The following is a 19782-nucleotide window of genomic DNA, read 5'->3' as shown; positions in this document are numbered from 1 at the left end:
CACCTCACAACAGACAGCACGAGCTGCGGGGTCTCCTCGGCCACCTCCACGGCGTCGGGGTGGTGGTTGGGTAAGGGCTGATGCTTGCGAAATGGCGTCGTGTGGGGTGTCAGAGGTGGCCGTCGAGGAAACATGGTTTGGGAGCAACGTGTGAGGTGAGGAAGCAGCATCGGCCTGGCAGAGCTGTCCCATCCTCGGTACCTGATGAGTGGGGAATGGCGAGGAAGGCCTGCAGCCCACAGCAGCCATTCCTGGGTGAGGAGAGCCAGTGCAGGGGTCAGAGCAGCTCGACCCCGCTGCCGCCTTCCACAGCCTCTCTTGACAAGCACCCTGCTGGCTCCCTGCCACAGCGGACAAAGACCACTCTTCATTCTCGTGGAGCCATGTCATGCTGACAGAAAGTTCATAAAACCTCCTTCTATCACTCTTGAGCTGGGTAGGGCTCCTCTGGAGAGGAATGAGCCATTGCAATTACCGAATCAAGAATGAGTAGCAGGAGTCTGCTCGTTAATAGGTGTGTACCCCCCGCCACTATTGGGGCAATCTCCAAGGAGACTCTCTTCCCACCATCCGCACAAAATCTGTACGGGACTGCTGTTTGCCAACCATCTGACTTGTTAATTGCAGCTCGCAGAGCTTGGCTTGACCGAAGCCACCCGTTTGGGTTGCTGAGAAGTCCGGTTGCTGATTTCCCGTGGGGAGCCAGCTCTCGGGTGGTGGATCTACATGCCTCTTCCCCCGCTGCCTTATCCCTGTTCGGGAGGTTGTGGCGGGACCTCAGAGCAACAGATTTTCCCCACAGCAAGGAAGGGGTGACTTCCCCGCGCCGGGAGCCTGCTCGGCTGCGTGAGCTGAGGGATGCTCAGGCTGGGGAGATGAAGCTTTTTAATAAGGAGAGGAGGAGGAGGAGGAGGAGACGCTACTCCCTTCTAGACACCACAGATGATTCGAGGCACACTTGGCAGCGAGTCAGGCACAGAATCGGTGCGTTCTGTTCATTAAGGAGCGACTGTCACTTGTAGCAACATTTAGAAAATGTTTCGAGGGGTATGGCAGGATGTTAATGATTGCGTGCGCGTTTGAGCGGAGACGTCCTCTCTCCTCGCTGCCACTCCTGGGAGAGATGGGTGCGTTTCCACCGCCGGCTGGATTCAGGGTGAGGGTTGCCCGTTGGCAAAAGCACCCTTGGGACTGGATGCTTCGGGGGTGCTTTGCCAGAGGGTCACACTGAGCATCAGAAATCAATCCCCTTCTCTTCTGTAGTGGTTTTATTCCTTTTCCTGTAAAATTTTCTGCAAAGCAGCGTGGAGGTCCTGTGGGAGCTGTAGAATGGGTCACGGTGCTGGTGTCCTGCCAGCTCTCAACCCATGCTCCCCTGCTTTCTCCTGCTCCATCTGCCCACGTGTGAAGCCCAGTCTGGGGTCCGGCAGCGTTGTGGGGTCACAGAGCAAGGGAGACTTGAGGTTGCCGGGGCTTAGGACACCCAGTTGGCTCTGCTCGAGCTGGGACAGAGCAGCCTGACCCAGACCCATCAGCGCTACAACCACGTCCCATCGCCTGACCTGGCAGAGCCGAGGTCCTTCATCTCAGGGTCAGACAGTTACGGTTATTTATTTCCCTTAGTGTTTGCTACCAAACTTCAGTCTCCAGTGCTGGGGAACAACACCTACGTGAGCCCAAGGGCTCAGCAGACCTTAAACAGCACGATCCTTTTCTAGCAGCTATTCAGCGCGTTTTCCCCCGTAGCTCTCGGCCTTTCCCATTCTTTCAGTGGCCTGTTGCGGGGTTTTATATGTTTATAAGATCTGGGCTTTAGCAGTCCAGCTGACAAAGGATGCCTTACTTGTTTTGGAAAGGATCAGTGACGCTTCGGGTGGCTGTTTAAATTCTAGATGTAGCCCTGTGTGATGACAGCATTTACTTTTCCTCTGAAATGCTGGCTGAGAGGAGGTCTGGGGCTATTTAAGGGGAGATTTGACTAAAACTGGGGCTGGGAGAGATGCAGGGAGCTGTGCTAAGCATCTTTGTCCCTGCGGGGGGGAGTGGGAAACAAGGAAAAGTTGTGTGTTAGGAACAAAAACCTTGGAGAGCAAACTCAGCTGCCTGGGGATTTGGTTCAGAGGAGACACGGTAGTTTCCTTCCCCTGCCGTGACCCAGAGCTCCCGGAAAGTGGCTGAGCAGAATTTAGGACAGCAGGCGGGAGCGGTCCATCCCCATCCCCACCTCTGGAGTTATTAAATTCCCCTTTTCCCCCTCCCTTGTTTTGCAGTTCACTTCTTTTTCCTGATCTTTAGGCAAGTGGCATTCTGTCGAGTCACCTTTTTTTTTTTTTTGTTGTTGTTTCTTTGCTGGAAAGAGCCTCTGCCTCCCAGTGGAAGCAGCCTATTTTTAGGTAAAAGAAGAAATGAGGACATTGGGCTTGAGAATGTGTGATAAGGACTTAATTTTCTGACAAGTAGTTCTAACTTGTTAGGCATACTCTTTTTTTTTTTTTTTTTTTTTTTTCTTCTCCTCCCCCTTTAGGGATTTGCTAACTGCTCCTCCTTCTAGAGCCAGAGCACTAAATATGTGTTCCCAGTGCTCTGGGGTCTTTGCCTGTAGCCCAGGCATTTACCCTGGGCAAAATAAATGCATTTTTTTTCTCTCAGAGGAGCTGAGAAAACCTTTCCAGTAAGGGTCTAAATAAGGTGTGGGTGCAGCTGATTGCTAACCAGGGGTGTTGACTGCTGGGGGAAGATTGTGCCAGTTAAACTGGTGGTTTTTATTGGGGTCAGCCCTCTTAAAAAGTAACACGAGGTTGTCTTGGCTAGTGTGAGAGGACTGTAAGCACAGGGGAAACCAAACAAGAAGTGAGCTGACTTCCTTCCCATCTGAAGTCGAGGGTGGTCATCTCCGCAAGCAGAACTCCTGAGCGTGCCTTGTCCTCTTTGCAAAGAAGGAAATAATAAAAAAAAGTCACAGTTCTTAGATCCTTTAAGGGGAGGAGAGGGAATCAAACCCAGAACTGTAAGCATCTTTTATCCCTTGAACAGCTCAGCCTGTACGTACGGTCATGGAGTACATGGTGTGCTTAGGCTGGCTTATTCTGTTGGCCAAACACGCCATTTCTGTGCCTGCGATATCAACAGCATCGTTAGAGATGTGCTGTTGTCAGAGCTTGGCCTTGCAGATATTTTAAACATTGGAACTCAACACATCCTAATCTCAGAAATATCTTATAAGGACATTATTAGTGCTAAAAATCATTTCTTGCTCTCTGTATACTTGAATCTGTTAAGTTTAAAGCACAACCAGGGTTTTTTTACCCCCCTTAGCCAAACCACATGCCTCCTATGTCCAAGATAACCCTTGCAATAACAGATAGAGCCCCTCAGGAGCTTAGTGGCTCGCTGCTTGTGTACTGTGATTGCTGAAAGCCCTGGGACAGGCAGCAGGAGGAACCGGAGCCATATCGTGACGCTAACGCAGAAGTTTCTCCTCGTGCTGCTCAGTGTAATGTTATTCTCCACTTCAAAAAGTGAATGAAAATCCTCTCTCCTAAAGAGGCATCATTATGGAGAAGGGATTTTCTTGAAAGGCTGTGGAAGGATCACAGAATCATCTCGGTTGGAAAAGCCCTTGAAGATCCTCAAGCCCAACCATGAACCTCACCCTGACCGTTCCCAACTCCACCAGATCCCTCAGCGCTGGGTCAACCCGACTCTTCAACCCCTCCAGGGATGGGGACTCCCCCCCTGCCCTGGGCAGCCCATTCCAACGCCCAACAACCCCTTCTGCAAAGAAATCCTTCCTAAGAGCCAGTCTGACCCTGCCCTGGCGCAGCTTGAGGCCATTCCCTCTTGTCCTGGCGCTGGTTCCTTGGCTCAAGAGACTCATCCCCCCTCTCTGCACCCTCCTTTCAGGCAGTTGCAGAGGGCCATGAGGTCTCCCCTCAGCCTCCTCTTCTCCAGACTAAACCCCCCCAGTTCCCTCAGCCGCTCCCCATCAGACCTGTGCTCCAGACCCTGCACCAGCTCCGTTGCCCTTCTCTGGACACGCTCGAGTCATTCAATGGCCTTTTTGGAGGGAGGGGCCCAAAACTGAACCTAGGGATCGAGGTGCGGCCTCACCAGTGCTGAGTCCAGGGGTAAGATCCCTTCCCTGGCCTATTGCTGATACAAATGTTTGAGGTTGGGTCATAACTGCTTTAACTCTTGTGTATGTGCAGGTCCAGCCCAGCACGTACAAACGGCTTGAGATGAGGTTGGCGTATGGTAAATGGTGTTTGCGGTCGCCAAGCGTGGCTTTCTGAGCCCTGAAGATGGGCTGACCTTGTTGATCCTATATGTGAGCCTGCAAACACATGCTTAAAAGCAAATTGCAGAGAAGAGGAAGAAGTAGGGACACCTTTGAGTTTGATGTTTATCTCTTAACTTCACAGAACCTGCCAAAAACGCCATCCGTTGGCTTTTTTACATCTCTATGAGCCAGGATTGGGTTTTACACAGGGAGATTGTTTGTTTGTGTCTTGTGCTACAAGATGTAAGCCCCTACTACTCCACGTAACGCCGGTGGAAGGTTTCCATGCTGCTCCCTGGCTGTGCTCACGTTCACGAGCAGACCTGTCACTGCAGGGGGATGAAGTTGCTGAGATGCAGGAGCTACTCCCCTACAGACTCTTGGCCCTTTATTATTGTAAAGTCACACTGAGAGCATCAAAGGACTGAGAATCTGTAGTTTTAGCCTGAACTTGTAAAGGACTGGTCTGCAAACGTGTGTGCAATTACACAGCTCTACTGTCCGGCCATACCTTGCCAGAGTCCTGTTGCTCAATGGCTTGAATTTTCTTAATTTGGTCTGGTTTAGCTTAAATCTCTTCCTAATTAATTTAAAGCTGACGTAAGCCTGATTTTTTTAGCTAAAAAAACCCCACCCCACCCCAAGTCTGCATGCCTTTTGCTCTGGCTTAATTAAATCCTTTTAAAAATCACACTGTAATTAAATCAGTAAAGTTGTGCATATCTCCTGTTCTTCCCAGGGCTGCCCAGCACAGACTTTAAAGGAATACGCACTCACCCTCTTTAAGGTGATAAGCAAGTGCTTGTTAATGGTCACTCACCTCTTTCGCTGCCCTTCCTCCAATTTCTGGAGCCTGCAAGGGGTCGTTTCCTTCTGGTTCTTCTCTCGGAGTCAGCTGGATCGCGTGTGGCCCCCAGCACAGCCGCTTTAACGAGCTGGAGCTGTGATGTGCTCGCCATGAACTGCTGTGCCATGTAAAGGAATTAATATTCCCAGTCGCTTTGCAGAACTTCATCTTGCTTGCAGGCTGGTGAGAAGTGGTCCCAAAATAGCTGCGATTAATCACATGAAATTTGTGTTTTTCGGTTTTCTTCCAGATAACTGTTTACTACAACAGATGTTACAGGGATAAAATGGCGAAAAAGATCGTGGATGGTTATTTGAGAGCTGAAGGTCAAACTTCTGGGTGTCTTGCAAGCTCCATCCCTTGCATGAGTACGACGGCCAGAGCTGGAAATGATCCTGTTTAACTGGAACTGTCCTGAATTCTCACTTAAATCAGGGTTTGGTTGCCTGCAGTGTGGTGTGGGGCTGCCGCTGTGCTGGTGCGCTGAGCCGTGCCCGGCTGTTCCTGTGCCCTGGGGCTTGATCCTCTCATCCCGGTCACTTGTCCTGACAACTCCTGTTTTGCTGGATGGATGCAGAGTTGGTGTGTCCAGTTCAAACCTTGGGGGGAGGTGGAAATACCTTGTTTTCCCGCTATTAGCTGATAATCGGCGTGGAATGATGGAGAAAGGATGGAGGAGAAATGGTCAGAAGGAGGTATGGGAAGAGAAAGCGGTTCGTTTTAGTCTGGAGAAGAGGAGGCTGAGGGGAGACCTCGTGGCCCTCTCCAACTCCCTGAAAGGAGGGTGCAGAGAGCTGGGGATGAGTCTCTTTAACCAAGTAATAAGTGATAGAACAAGAGGTAATGGCCTCAAGTTGTGCCAGGGAAGGTTTAGACTAGATATTAGGAAGTATTTCTTTGCAGAAGGGGTTGTTGGGCATTGGAATGGGCTGCCCAGGGCAGGGGGGGAGTCCCCATCCCTGGAGGGGTTGAAGAGTCGGGTTGACCCAGCGCTGAGGGATCTGGTGGAGTTGGGAACGGTCAGGGTGAGGTTCATGGTTGGACTGGAGGAGCTTCAAGGTCCCTTCCAACCTAGATGATTCTGTGTGTATGATATACAGCAAAAGAAAACATGCTAGAACAGTGAATAACATTGTTTTAGCGCTGAAATAGCATTTAAAAGGCAAATAAAATCAAATTCCCTCTTCTTAGAATTTGTAATAATGAGTTAATGAATGAGCGTGTGTTTGCCAGAGCCTGGGACAAGGCAGTAGCTGGTGGGAGAAGGGCCGAGCAGTGCCTCGGCTGTCTTGAGTTGCAGGAATAACAGGGTGCTCTGTTGTGACGACCTGCAGAAAGTGGTTTCCGAAGTAAAAGGATTGACAATATGGACCGTGGGCAAGTACTTGCCACAATGCCTGGCCTTTCCCTGCTTGTCCTGCACCCCAGGAGTTTGTTTTAGCACCGTTTTGCTGAGATAATTCTGTTCCGTACGAGAGTGCCAGCTGCTCCATGTATCCTAAAGCCCTCGAACTAACAGAGCTTAAAAAGAAAGCAGTCATAACCCGGGGAAGTAAACGCTTGTTAGCAATGGCAGAATTTCAAGCAGTTATGGAAGAAAAGTATAAAAACTAGAAACTGCAATATTGTGCTTCACCTGAGGGCAGTCTCTTGTTTTCCCGAGACTGAGGTGTTCCATGAGGTGTCTCTTCGCTGTAGAAACCGCAGTATGATGTGGCAGTGTCTGGTCTGATCTAGATTAACACCAAATTTTAAATAGCTTTTTTGATAATAAAGAGAGAGGAGTAAAAAAAACCATGTCTCTAACATGTGTCTGAATTTATTTCTTCCAACGCTTTTAAAATTAGCTTCTTTGTAGGGGCTTCTCCATTCCTCTAGCAGAGCCAAAAGGTCTTGTAAGAAAACTGAGAAGGTCAGTGTGGGCTCGATCACTTGGCTTTACCTGCTGCTTTGGAGTGCAGCAAATACAGCCAGTAACATGCAGTGAATTCATCTGATGTTGGAAAATAATTTGGGAGTTGAATGTATTTTAAGCTGAAAGAATTTTGTCGTGTTTATGTGTTTCTCACGGCTTTTATTCACAGTTAAACACCATACTCCCATCACACAAAGCATTGCAGTGCTCAGTGAAGCCTGAGGGTGAGCGAGAAGGGTAAAAACGTTGGTGTGTAAATGAAGGTGAATGTGTTCAGGGGGTCTCTGGGTTGAGCCCTTGTAGCCCCACTATGGGAACCAATTTTTTTAGCTTGTTAGAGCCAAAGAAGCCCTTCTTGAAGGCTTCTTTGTGGTCGGTCTGCAAAATAGTCTGTTGTATTTTGGCTATTGGTTTCCTACTTACCCTGTAGACACTTGGTGTTTGCAGGAAACCATTTGAATTAGGACTGGAGAGCAAAATCCTGATCTGTTCTGTGAGTTTGGTTTTGCGTTAAGTCCGTGAAGGCGTCTTGAGTTGCAGTTGAGTTGCAATGGTTGGATCTGATTTAATTTACCCCTAAATTAATTTCTGAATGATTATGATTTGGGTTTTTTTTTGCCTTTTGTTTTGCACGCAGCTCTGGGAAAACAAATACCACTCTTTAATTAAAAATATTCTGATGGATTCTAGTCAGGAGACCAAACCTGGGAAGCAGGAGCTGACCTGGATGATGGAAAGGCAACCAGCAAGGTCTAGCAGTGAAGCAGCTTTCCATGCTTACCTGAAAAGGAAACCCACAAACTCCCATGGCTGGATGGTGGTAAAAACAATGGATACTTTTTTGCTCAGGGGCTGTAAAGTCATGGTAAATCCACTGCTGCTTAGGAGGGCCGAGCAGTGAAATACGCAGTGGTGATGTTTGGATGCAGCCTCAAGAAGACAACTTTGCCCTTGGTTGGAATTTGGTTCCATTTTTTGGGGTTCTCGAAGAGACCACAGAAAGAGAGCTTTTGTTGTGGAAAAATGAGGTTCTCATTCATCAGTTTAAAAGACAAAACAAAACTTGTTCAAACTCATATTCCTCTACTTTTTCGGGCTGTTTTTTTCATGAAACAAGGTATGTCACCATGACTTGAGATGTTTTAGATGTAGAACTGGGGACTTCCACCCATCCCATTCTGCCACTCATCTTGCTTTCATGTTGCTCTCCCTTCTCCAAGGCTGAGCTTTATTTGCTTTTCTCCCTTTTTTTTTTTTTTTTGATTGCAAGCGAGCCCAGCTTGCGTGCACATGAGGGGGAGAAGTGGGATGGGGAAAGAAAGTGTTTTTTTACCAATTAGAATGTTTTTCTTTTCCGTTGCTTGATTAACAAAGCTGCTCTCTTTAAAATCTTGGCCTGTATGTGGGAGTGAATGAGGTTTAATGCAGTTGCCTCGTTTGAAGGAACTTGGGCTAGAGGCAGCAGAGCAAGAAGTTTGTTAATGGTTTGTCTTCTGCTGTGGTGGCGATGAGGGATGTCGCTGAGTCGACCTGTGAGCGTGCCCAGCTGATCAGGATGTGTTAAAGGATAACTTGCTGTCATGGGACTGCAGCTCACCCTGTTTCTTGGGATCTGGGAAAGAGGTTTTGGCTTCAATCACCGTGACAGAGATTGAGCCTCAGGGTGATGGAAGGTTGGGTGGTGGTTGAGCACCAGAATCCCCTTCGTGGGAGACTTTTAAGAGGGGTTTTTCACTTCCAGGTGGCTCAGAAGAGCAACAAAGAAATGCATGTTTATGTAATTGCATTTTAGAGAGCTCATGGTAATGCAGAAAGAGTGGAAACCACAGCTGATGAGTTGGGTCTTGTTGCCTGCCCGACGGGAGGGAGGATGGGCTCCACCTCGGGTCTTGCCACCTGGTCTCTTTGTGCATCCCTGATGGTCAGAGATGTTCTTCAGAACTGGCTTCTGCTTTGGGTTTCAGCCTAGGGAGGAAGTCCCTGTGCTCCCCTTGCCCTTTCTGTGAAGTGGCAGTAGCAAGAGAGTGGTTTCTTTATTTTTTTAGAAGTGGGGATGAAAGAAGTGAACACTGCAATAGTGCTGGCTGCTGGCAGACCAGCAGCTGGCCCTGCCTGACCTTGCACCATGAGGTGCTTTATGGTATCTGAGAGGACACCTTGGCCATCATCTCCTAGCAAGCCCATAGCTCAGTGCCTGCTACCAGTCTGGGTTAATTTTCTTGGTTCCTAGCCTAGCCTGTATATCCAGACTTTTATTTTCCAGGATAAAGCAATTTTGTTTCTTGGAGAAAGCCTTCAGAAAGCCCCAAGACTTTTTCATCCAGATCTTTTAAGTTTCACAAGGCTGGAAAAGCAGTTTTTCCCTTACTGGGTTGCAACATTTCTGGTTGGTTTTGTGCGTACATGTACTTAAAGATACAAATGTTGGCCGTAAGCATTTGAAGGAATGGTTAGCAACTCTGCATGGTAGGATTAGCTTTTTTATTTTTATTTTTTTTTGCTCTGGACCTCACTGTGCAGTTCTGTGGGAGCCTTGGTTGAGGGCTGTTGTCCTGACCCCTCTGGAACGGTCCTGCCTTTGCCCTTGGGCTTCTCTGACCGCAGAACGAACAGGTTCAGGCAACGCCACCACCTGAAAGTGAATCCCTCGTTTAAGGATCAGACTTTTGGCACGCTCAGCTCCCCCATCAGACAGTTACAGCAGCGGGAGAGTGTCAGCGCTGGCCCAGGGCAGGAGAGGAGGAGGAGGCGTGGGAACAGGATTGCAGCAGGATGGGTTTGAGCTGCTGAAACGTGTCCTAAGCTGGGGGTCACTGAGGTGGCATTGGGCAAAGATCGGAGCAGGAGACCAGCGCTGGACCTGAGCCAAACGAAAACTGACCCTGGGCTACGGGACCGGCTTCCTGAGAGCCTCTGCAGCTTTGTGGATTTAAATCTGTACTTCTAAAAGAACATTTATATTGTGTACCCTTGAACTTATGGTCTCATTCCCCCTTCCGTGTGCCTTCTGTCGTTTACACCTTTGTAAAGCAGGTGTAAAATACTGATGTTCTATTTAATTCTATTTAATTGTTTTTCTCAGTGTGAAATGCAAATCACAACAATGAAGGCAGTGGAGAAGTCGAGACCACTTAAATTTAAAAGTCCCCCCCCCTTCTGTTCTTGTTTAAACCACGTTCTCCCAGCTGCTCTGAATTCCTCTGTTGCTGTTTGGCGTTGAGCAAGTGCAGCAGGACGGGCAGTGGGAGAGGGACGGTGGAACGTGGGAGCGCTCAGGATAACGTGACGAGGGACCAAGTGAGTCACACGTTCGTTCTGTCACTCTCTGCACCACTGGCAAGCGTCGGGCAGTAGCGATGTGGAGGGCAGTGGCATCTGCAGAGCTCTTTATACTGAAAAATAAAAGTAAAGCAGCAAAGCGCCAAGCTCGCAAAAGCTAGAAATTACCAGAATTAGTGTTAATGAAATCAATGCTAATTAAAAACCACTGGGCTTTTTTCTTCTGAAGTTATGTGAAGCTATTTTGTTTAGTTGCGGGTTTTTCTTTTTTTGGTGCAGAACATGGAAAAATAACAGCAGAGAGTTTTGTAAGCAGCTGAGAACGGGGTGTTGCAACACGAGGTGGTGGACGGCAGCGATGCTGGAAACTGCCATGAGAGAGGGATTTCTGCCTGAATAAGTAGGCAGTATTACTGATATTTCTCTGTGCTCGATGGATTCAGCAGAGAAGAACCAGCATGTTTCATAAAATGATGCCAGGCTGTGATTAAATGCCATTCTCACTGCTGTATCCATATTCCGCTCTTTTATTTATAGCGTGTTTCTGCATTACAGACACAAAAAGAGGTTTGCCTGCGCGTGGCTGGAGAGCACCCAGGGCAAAGGGGTCCCGATATTCAAGAGCACGTGGGGGTCTGTGACCTGTGTCCTTTCTGCACCCGCGATGGGCTGCAGATTCTGCTGGGGAGAAGCCACGGGAGAGAGAGCAGCCGCTAGACCGGGCTGCCCTGCACCCGTTTGGCCTTGCCCATGGCCAGATGAGAGTTTAGGCTGTGCTGAGGCAGCGCTGGCACCCAACCTGCATCTGCATCCAGATGAAAGTATCCAGACTGATGTTTGAGTGATGGTGTACATGCATCCTGAGTGCTCCTAATATCTTAATGTTTCATGGTCTGGTGCTTTGGGCTTGCCTAAATTTTTTTTTTTTTTTTCTATAAATACTGAGTCAGAACTGCTCTCCTTTCTTTTAGAGCTGCCTGTGATCTTTCTGACTTGTTTTACAGATATGTCCCCCTGCTTTCAGACTCTGTTCCCTGTTCTCTGGATCGCTTTCTGGTCCTTCAGACACTTTTGCTGCTCCCAACAAAAGCATCTTCACCAGCTTTTGTGCAGCGTTATCCCTAACACAAGCATATCTAGATTTAGGGAACTGGGGGGTTTAGTGTGGAGAAGAGGAGGCTGAGGGGAGACCTCATGGCCCTCTGCAACTGCCTGAAAGGAGGGTGCAGAGAGGGGGGATGAGTCTCTTGAGCCAAGGAACCAGCGGCAGGCCAAGAGGGAATGGCCTCAAGCTGCGCCAGGGCAGGGTCAGACTGGCTCTTAGGAAGGATTTCTTTGCAGAAGGGGTTGTTGGGCGTTGGAATGGGCTGCCCAGGGCAGGGGGGGAGTCCCCATCCCTGGAGGGGTTGAAGAGTCGGGTTGACCCAGCGCTGAGGGATCTGGTGGAGTTGGGAACGGTCAGGGTGAGGTTCATGGTTGGGCTGGAGGATCTTCAAGGTCTTTTCCAACCTTGATGATTCTGGGATTCTGTGATTTTTTCCAAATGTGCAACTAAGAACAAGCCCAATCCATAAAGTTATGGTTTCTTTTACATACGTTAAGGTTCACAGTCAGTTTTATGCTGTGTGTTTGTGTAGGGGCTGGCACGATGAAAGCCAGCCCTAGTTTAGTGCCTGGACAATTCTGCAATAAATGTAACACACAAAACTGGGTTTGTGCTTGGTCTCATCTTTCTCATTCTTTCCATTAAGGAGAAAACTACTTGTTCCCATGCTGAGACATTAAACTCTTTTTGGAGCATTTGAAAAAATAATTTCACATACTTTTTTTTCCAGCAGTGGAGGAGTTTCCTCATGCTAGTTTCTCCCTAAAATTGGGGACCCCGTGGTGCTGCTGGCCCTGCATGGTGGGTACTAGAGGGTGTGAGGCTGAGCGGCGCAGGGACGGCAATAAAGACACTGCAGGGTGGGAATTCCTGCCACAGCCCTGCTCGGTGTGGAGGTCTGGAGCTGCACGGTGGGTTTTTGTGACCTCCTCCTGAGAGCAGGGGTCTGGTAGCAAAGCAGGCAATATTTTATTTTGGGGGGAAAAAGTAAAGGATATTTTAGTAGCTTGATAGTACCCCTTTATTAAAGCATCTGTATTAGTATCCTGTTAATAGCAACACTGCTGTTAGCAGGGTCCAAATCCTCATCTTTTCCTTCAGGCTTCCTATCACAAGTTACCAGTGAATAGCTTCTATATTACTTCTTTTTAGTTGCTACTTAGTTCTACAGAGGAAATAAAACCTTTCTCTGCAGCAGGTGAAAAGCAATTTCTAACTGAACACATCTTTTTTTTTTTTCTTGTCTTCCAGACTTCATTTTATGGCAGGTTCAGGCACTTCTTGGACATCATCGATCCGCGCACTCTCTTTGTTACTGAGGTAATGTATACGCGCCTTGTTTTCTGAAAGTACTGTTTATTAGACAGGTTTAGATTAAAAACAAGTTTTTCTGTGAACAGCAGAAGTAACGAAGTCAAGTTTCCAGTGGATTTGTGTCTCACAGTTGATTGATTGCCCAGCTGAGCTCTGTTAAATGCGTAGCAGAAACTTGCTTTTATTAGACATCAGTGAAGCCACACCTGGCAGTCTCCCATCTTCCTCTAGTAACTGGTGAGACCCTGAACTGGTTTCAGTTAAGGAAAATTCCTACAAGTCTTCATGGGGAAAAAATGCAGGTGAGTAGATGAGAGACCAAATACTAATTCTCGTGGAGAGAGCGAGCTGGGTGGGTTCACACTGTGTTTTTTCAGTGGCTGCACTCGAGAAGACCTTTTCTGAGCAAAGTGTTGCAGTTTTTCCATGGTTATTACCCTGTTTCTAACAGGTGTCTGGGTTTCTGGCCCATTTATGTTTCATTTAGTGTTGTCCAGCATGACTGCATTTCTCTGCTTTCATAAAATAGTGACTAATAGGTGTGGGGAATCCTTTAGAAGAAATATTTCTACTGGTGATCTTAAATTCTGCCTGTTGGCAGAAAACGTAGGATTCTGCTTTCAGTGAAGGGCAGCTGCTTTTTCCTTTTTTCTTTTCTCTCTTTTTTTTTTTTTTTTGAGGCAGGATAGTGTAAGATGAAAATATATGTGCAAGCAATTCTCAAAACACAGGGTGCTCAACTGCTCATTGTAGCTAGCAGTGAACTGAGTCCAGTTCTTTACACACTGTGGTAGTGGTGGGAAAAAAGACCCACCGCTGGGTCTTATTTAAATAATCTCTTTCTCCTAAATCAGCCAGCTTTTTTCCAAAACATAAAGCTAAGATGTATCATGTTCATTTTGATACCTTTTATGTGTGTGCCCAAGAGACCTGCAGACAATAAAGCAGCTGTTCTTCCACCGTCAAATCAAAGATTATACTTTCTGTTGTGAAAGCACAGGTTCAGATCAAGCCTGAGATCAATTTTCAAAAACCTTGCTGAGGAGCTCAGGCTGGGGAGGTAACCCGCTAGCAAAAGAATGTGGCAATTCCAAAGAGTTGTCATCGTGTCATGATAAAGGGGAATGAAAATCACAATATTACCCGGATGCAGTGCACTTTGTAGACTCTAGAGCTACTCTTTAAAGAGGATGTAAGCACCTATGCCAGAATAAAACCAATACTCCCCGTTAAAAACTTGGTGCTGCTCTTGCCTTGGCAGAGATTTAGTTAGGTGCAACGTGGTGCGTATTGAAGGGGTGTGTTTGACAGTGTGGAGAATCCTCCGGTGTGAGTTTGTGATGATGAAGAGACTGTTGTATGTACTTTGTGAGCGCTCTCTCTCTCTATTTTCATAATTTTGATTCTGAAATTCATAAACAATGCAAAGGGCTTTCACTACCTATTGATTTTTGGGGGGAAGGAGAGGATACCTCGCATGCAAAAGGGAATGGGGTGTTGGAGAAAGGAGACTGTCTTTGGCCATTTTTGTCATGCTCTAAGAATACTAATAGAACACCTAAAGACAGTGAGGAAACGGGCTCAGAAGTGGATCCAGACAAACATTGAAACACCCCTCTCTCGCCATTTGCACTAGAAAGCTTTGTGGAGTTGGTATTTGGTAGGTTTCCATAAGTGTGTGCTTTCCAGCCTCCTGCTCTGGGGCATGAGGTCGGGGCCAGGATGTGCTGGGGGTATCTGAGGATGAACACGGGCCCTGGGCTCCAGGCGGCTGCACCGGGAGGTCCTGAGTCGAGGTCACTTGGACAGGGGTTCTTCTGCTCAGACAGAAGCAGGTGATTCTGCTCATCTTTTTGGTCCATTTTGTTATGCCTCAGCTTGTTTTCCTTTTTTTGGAGGAGAATTCTGTTGGGTGGAGATAATCCATCCAGTCTGTTTAGTTAAAATTTATCTTCTTTTGGGAATGTTTCCATGTTCTAATAATACTCCTCACCTTTCTCCAATCTTCATTTAAGCTATAGCGTGTGTATGTATGCAGTTTGTTGGGTTTTTTTTAAGCTGGGTAACCCACGGTGCAGGACCAAACTATTGGTTTTGGCAATGACATTGATACAGAAATAAGAGAACTCTCAAACCTACTTCTTGTGTATCTCCAAAGCTGGGGGATACGAGTGAATTTGATTGAGTTAGCACGCTTTTTGCAGCTACAGAAGAGGTTTAAGAAGGCAGCACTGTGTTCACATTTGGGATGGGGTAAGCACTTTCACACTCTGGTTATGGCAGTATAATGAAACAATTTAAATTGAGCACTGTAACTCAGTCTGGTTTCACTCTGTACCCAAAACCTGTAATTTTGTCTGCCCATTTTGTTATCTCCAGCAACAAGCAGTTCTGGTTCCAGAATGAAAACGTAAGAAATTCACCAAGGAGGGGAAAAGTGAGCTTTTCAGGGTCTAAAATACCCATTTTAAGGGCTGTATCTCTTCTGCCCTTTGAGGGCAATTATCTTGCTCATCATGTTCCACTGAGTGTAGAGGGTGTCTAGACTCTTGGGTCAGCTATCTGTGAGTTGGGTACATGCTCTGAACTTTGAGATGACCTCCTTTGGCTCAGCCTCGTGCTTTTCTACCTGCCTGTTGTCACCTTTTCAAATTGTTAGAAGTTTTTGAAGAGCTTGGTAAGGTTGGGTGTACAGAGTAGTCAGATGGTGTAACTTAATTTTTCCAGACACATTTTTACGAGACTCTTCTAAGAAGGTGAGACCTAGGGGAGGAAAAAAGAGCAAAATCTGAGTGGCCCATTTTTATCCTAGAGACAGCTGTCAAGATCTGAGTGCCTCAAGCAATTCTGGACCCCAAACTGAACCTCAACGAATGAGGAAGGTTTGGTGACCTTCTATGGGGTCTAGTAAGCGTAGGTCTGAACTTCACGGTCTTCAGGAATGGCTTGGTGACTTTCCAAGGAAGGAAATGCCCTCTGTCTGTTTTCTTTGGCAGTTTGAATTATATGATATTATATGATAGTGATGCTTCAGCAGAACTTCTGCAGCACGTATTGTGAAGTCTACAACTATTTCATGAAATCTACTTCTCTTAAGTCTACTTGTCTTTCCCTGGAGAAGTCTCCTGGCAGAATAGACGTGAACACCTGAGGTCACGGGAAGCACTTCCCGGAGCACAAAAGCTGCTTTGATTGCTGTGCTCTGTATATCTCATCTTATGCTTTAAAATACTTTGTGTGTATGTATGTATAACTAAAAGCTGTTTGGTTTCCTTTGATAATTTAGGTGGCAAATTAAAATCTAGAAAGGGTTTGATGAGAAAGCAGCCGTTTACAGCGAGCTCCTTCCCGCTGACAGATGGCTGCATCTTTCAGGCCCAGGGTTCTCGGGGAACAAATAAATTGCTGTTTGTCTTGGAGGAGCTCACTACCAAATGAAAAAAAAATAGATAAATGAGTCTCTAATGAGAATGGAGGTTAATCCCATGGAAAATGCTGGGAAATGTAATAATATATTTTTTTTTTCTACATCCTCTTTTAAATTGCTGTGTGTTACATCATTGCATCCTACTGGTGGCTGTTTTGAGGAAGGATGAAGTGATCCCTCTGAGTAGGGGAAACCAAGCACAGTGATATCAAGTATAATTAGTCTCAGTGACAGTCCTCTCTTACTCATTTCTTTTTTAATAAAGCAAATTCTTAACACAATTAAAAACTTCCTTGTCTTTTAGAGGTTCTTAAGCATTAATCCTCAAGGGATGGGTACTGAGTGCTGGGTTATGTTGAGCCATACTTCGCAGTCTGAACTCTCAAAAAGGAAGCGTGTGCTTGTGCGAGGCACGTGGCAGGGGCAGTTGGAAGCCACTTGCTCCAGTTTTATCTTTAGTGGGTTCTGGTAGAATAATTATCTGTATCAAACCTGCCTACCAATTTTACTTGCTTTCTGAGTGCGCGTGATACTGAAACAAGGCACCGACCTCGTGTCAATATTGCATGTAACCTCTAAAGAGGAGGTTTTCTTGCGTGCTAATTCATATCATTACCGGCTTTCTAATGAAATAATTTTTTTGGCAGCCACAAATTTGCAAACTTGTCCAATAAGTGGGAAATGTGTCATTTCAGAGGTCAAGCCTGACAAGTCCTGTTGCTGAGACCATGAGAAACCCCTCAGTGGGTGTAATGCCTATTCTTGAAATGTGTGAGGTTAAAATGATTGGAATAATACTTTTAATTGCTCTGTAATTAAGGTCCATTGGGAGAAGCAGTAGGGTCCAGCAGATATTTTGATAGGGCTAACTTATCCCATCTGACGTTAGCCTGGACAGACTGTTAACACTCTGTGGGAAGCTCTTCATGGAGAAAGCTGTGGATCTGATAATAATTCAAAGCAAAAGTGAAATAAGCATTAAACTGAGCTCAGAGGGGCTGTGTGTTATCTGCTTTTGCTTTATCTCATTGTTCAAAGCATAAATCTGCAGAGCGCCGAGCATCTTGCATTCCCATATTTGGGTTTAAAATGGAAGCAGGATTAGATGTATGTTATTTATATGAACGATACCTTCTTACTCAGCAGATTGACTGTCTGTGTTTATTCAGTGTCACATCTGCTGGCTCTACTTGAACAAAAAGTTTCTGGCTCCTGTTGTCTGTCACTGTAGATCCAATACAATAGGGCCAGCTGGAGTCAAGTCTGCCGTATGTATCATCCATAGAGTAGTGAGACAAAATCGGAAACTGTTGAGTCGCTGATGGCAGAGCACAGCTGGATTTCCATATCCCACGTCGAGTTTGTGGTGCCGCTGGCCAGCAGACTCTTACTTTGGCTCATGTGCCAGTAAGTCATGGTTGGTCCGAACCTGAAACCGGTGAAACTCGCAGGCACGCAGCAGAGCATCACTGGGCTAACACGGCCTCAAAACCCCGAGACAAGCGTCGTATGAGCAGAGTGAGATGCAAACTGTTCCAGCGTGCCCTGTCCCATCAGTGGTTTTTCTCTTAAAAGCCTCGAATGCAAAACTTGACTCTTTTTCTGTTGATTCTGTAGCAGTAATGTTGTAGTGCTACTGGCATAATGACTGTTATTACGGTCTGTATGTGCACATATGGGTTTCTGGAGGCAGCTCTAAGCCATGTGTAGGCATCAGTTGAGATCCAAGAGAAGACAAGGCACAGATCTTTCAGACAGAAACAGTGTGCCCTAGAGCAAGGAGGACAAGGTGGAGAATCAGTACAAGAGCTCACGTGCTGGATGGAGGTGTCTGATGCGTGTATGTGTGCAGTTATCTACGGGACCCAATGGGGTTGTCTTCTGTTTGTCAGGGTGCTGGAGTGATGGCTGTGAGGGACTCAGGGTGCCAATGGAGAATTCCTGGAGGTGGCCATCAGCTCAGTGTGATGCGAGCTACTTTCCTGCTGACATCTCTACATTGGTTCTTTCTCCTCCTTTCTTTGGCGTGCCAAACGAAGCCCCTAATAGCGTGATCCTTCAGCAACTCTTTCTACAAAGACTGAAGCGTTCCGTTGATGTAGTCCTGCAAGTGTACTCCAGGCCATGAGCTTCTGAGTCCATGCCTGTTGGCCTGAGTCGGAGCAGAACAGGTTACATTAGCTCTTTGCACTAAAACCGATGGGTTAAATCTAAGCTGGTTCATTTTTGGCCATGCAGCCAGCCTGTGTTGCTTATGCCATGCAGCTGAGCACTCTTCCTCTCTGAAAGGTGCCTCCTGGCAGCTGTCCTGGCCCATGGTAACTCCCAAACTGTGACTGGGAATCACTTGGCAGAGGGCTGGATGGTCTGAATCAAAATTCTGCAAGAGATCCTGCTGATGCAGGCTCATGCCCTGGCTCTGACTTGTTCATAACCATAAACCCAGGCTCACAGATCAGTGGTAGCCCATTGCATACTTCTCATGGGCTTAGTGAACTGAGCTGTCATTCAAAACGGGGTGTATTCCAGCTGCGTTCAACACGAGGCAATGACTGAACCTTTTTTCCAAAGACTTGTTGCTGTTGGGTAGCCTTTCCCGGGTGGACGTGGCTTAGGCTGCTGTGGTGGAGCACCAAGCGTGGAGTTTGTGCTTCTGAATCGCTGAGCTTGGTAGATCCCTGGCACTGCTTCTGGGCTTAGGTTTGTAAGAACATCCTCCGGGTGCAGATGGTCTGTCTAGCACCCTATTGTGAGAGCTGAGACCCCATCATCCACCACTAGAAGTGCTCTAGTTTTTATGAGAAAAGGGGTATGAAAGAAATGATACATACTACTAAAAACTGTGGTTGCATTTTTTTTTTTTTAAGTGATGCTATAAAAACTCAAGTGACACTTTTTTCTACAGATAGCAGTAGAGAAATCAGGCAACAATAAATATTGAAACAGTAGCACAACCTTGTAGACAGACTTTTTTTTTTTTTTTTTCCTGTTAAAATGGAAACTAAGTGTAATCTTAGACATTATCAACTCTCATAATAATGCTGTATCGTGCTAAAAGCCAGGGAGTGGAGCCGGTTGGCATTTGGAGCTGTTGCACGCTGTAAAGTTATTTCCTATTTTTTGGAGGCTCTGGTTAAAAGAGCGTGCTTGACTTTTCTAGAAGGGATTCAAGGCAACCGTGTCTTTTCACTAATGAAATTTTGAGGCTGTGGGTCGTTCGCTAAAACTACCTGAACACCTCCAAGCCATGTGAAAGGCATCTTCTTAATGTGGTCCTTGCGTTTGACACTTTTGTTCGCTTTTTGTACCAGGCTTTTGTCAACCTCGGGAACCATCAGCAGTGTTGGTCTAGGACTCTTTTCTTTGCAAAAGTTCCCCTCTCCCCCCACGGAGCTGAAAGGAGAAATTCATGAAGACTGCAATTTTAAAAGCAAAATCGGGCTTTTTTGTTTTCTGTTTGTTACCATACTAAACAAGATGGGATCTGGCCAGGGTTGTTATAGTAACTACTAAGATTTCCTCAAGAGAAGGAGAAAAAAATAGAACACAGACCCATTCATCTATTACTTCCAGTTTTTCATTCAGAGTTACATGCTGTTCTGTGGAGATAATTTGC

General features: G+C 46.6%; 1 protein-coding gene across 8 annotated transcripts in view; it reads left to right on the top strand.

Annotated features, from left to right (window-relative positions):
* SFXN5 (sideroflexin 5) overlaps nt 1-19782 on the top strand; it is a 107001-nt gene that overhangs the window by 681 nt on the left and 86538 nt on the right. For 6 of the 8 annotated variants that reach the window (XM_074821764.1, XM_074821760.1, XM_074821758.1 and 3 more), the window contains exon 2: nt 12677-12745. The exons of the other annotated variants lie outside the window; for them this stretch is intronic. In XM_074821764.1, coding sequence (XP_074677865.1) covers nt 12677-12745 — 69 coding nt within the window. The remainder of the gene's footprint in view (nt 1-12676; nt 12746-19782) is intronic. 8 annotated transcript variants of the gene reach the window in all.

The sequence above is a fragment of the Strix aluco genome, chromosome 4 (genome assembly GCF_031877795.1).
Source record: "Strix aluco isolate bStrAlu1 chromosome 4, bStrAlu1.hap1, whole genome shotgun sequence".
Classification (NCBI taxonomy): domain Eukaryota; kingdom Metazoa; phylum Chordata; class Aves; order Strigiformes; family Strigidae; genus Strix; species Strix aluco.
This window is presented reverse-complemented; position numbering and strand designations above follow the sequence as displayed.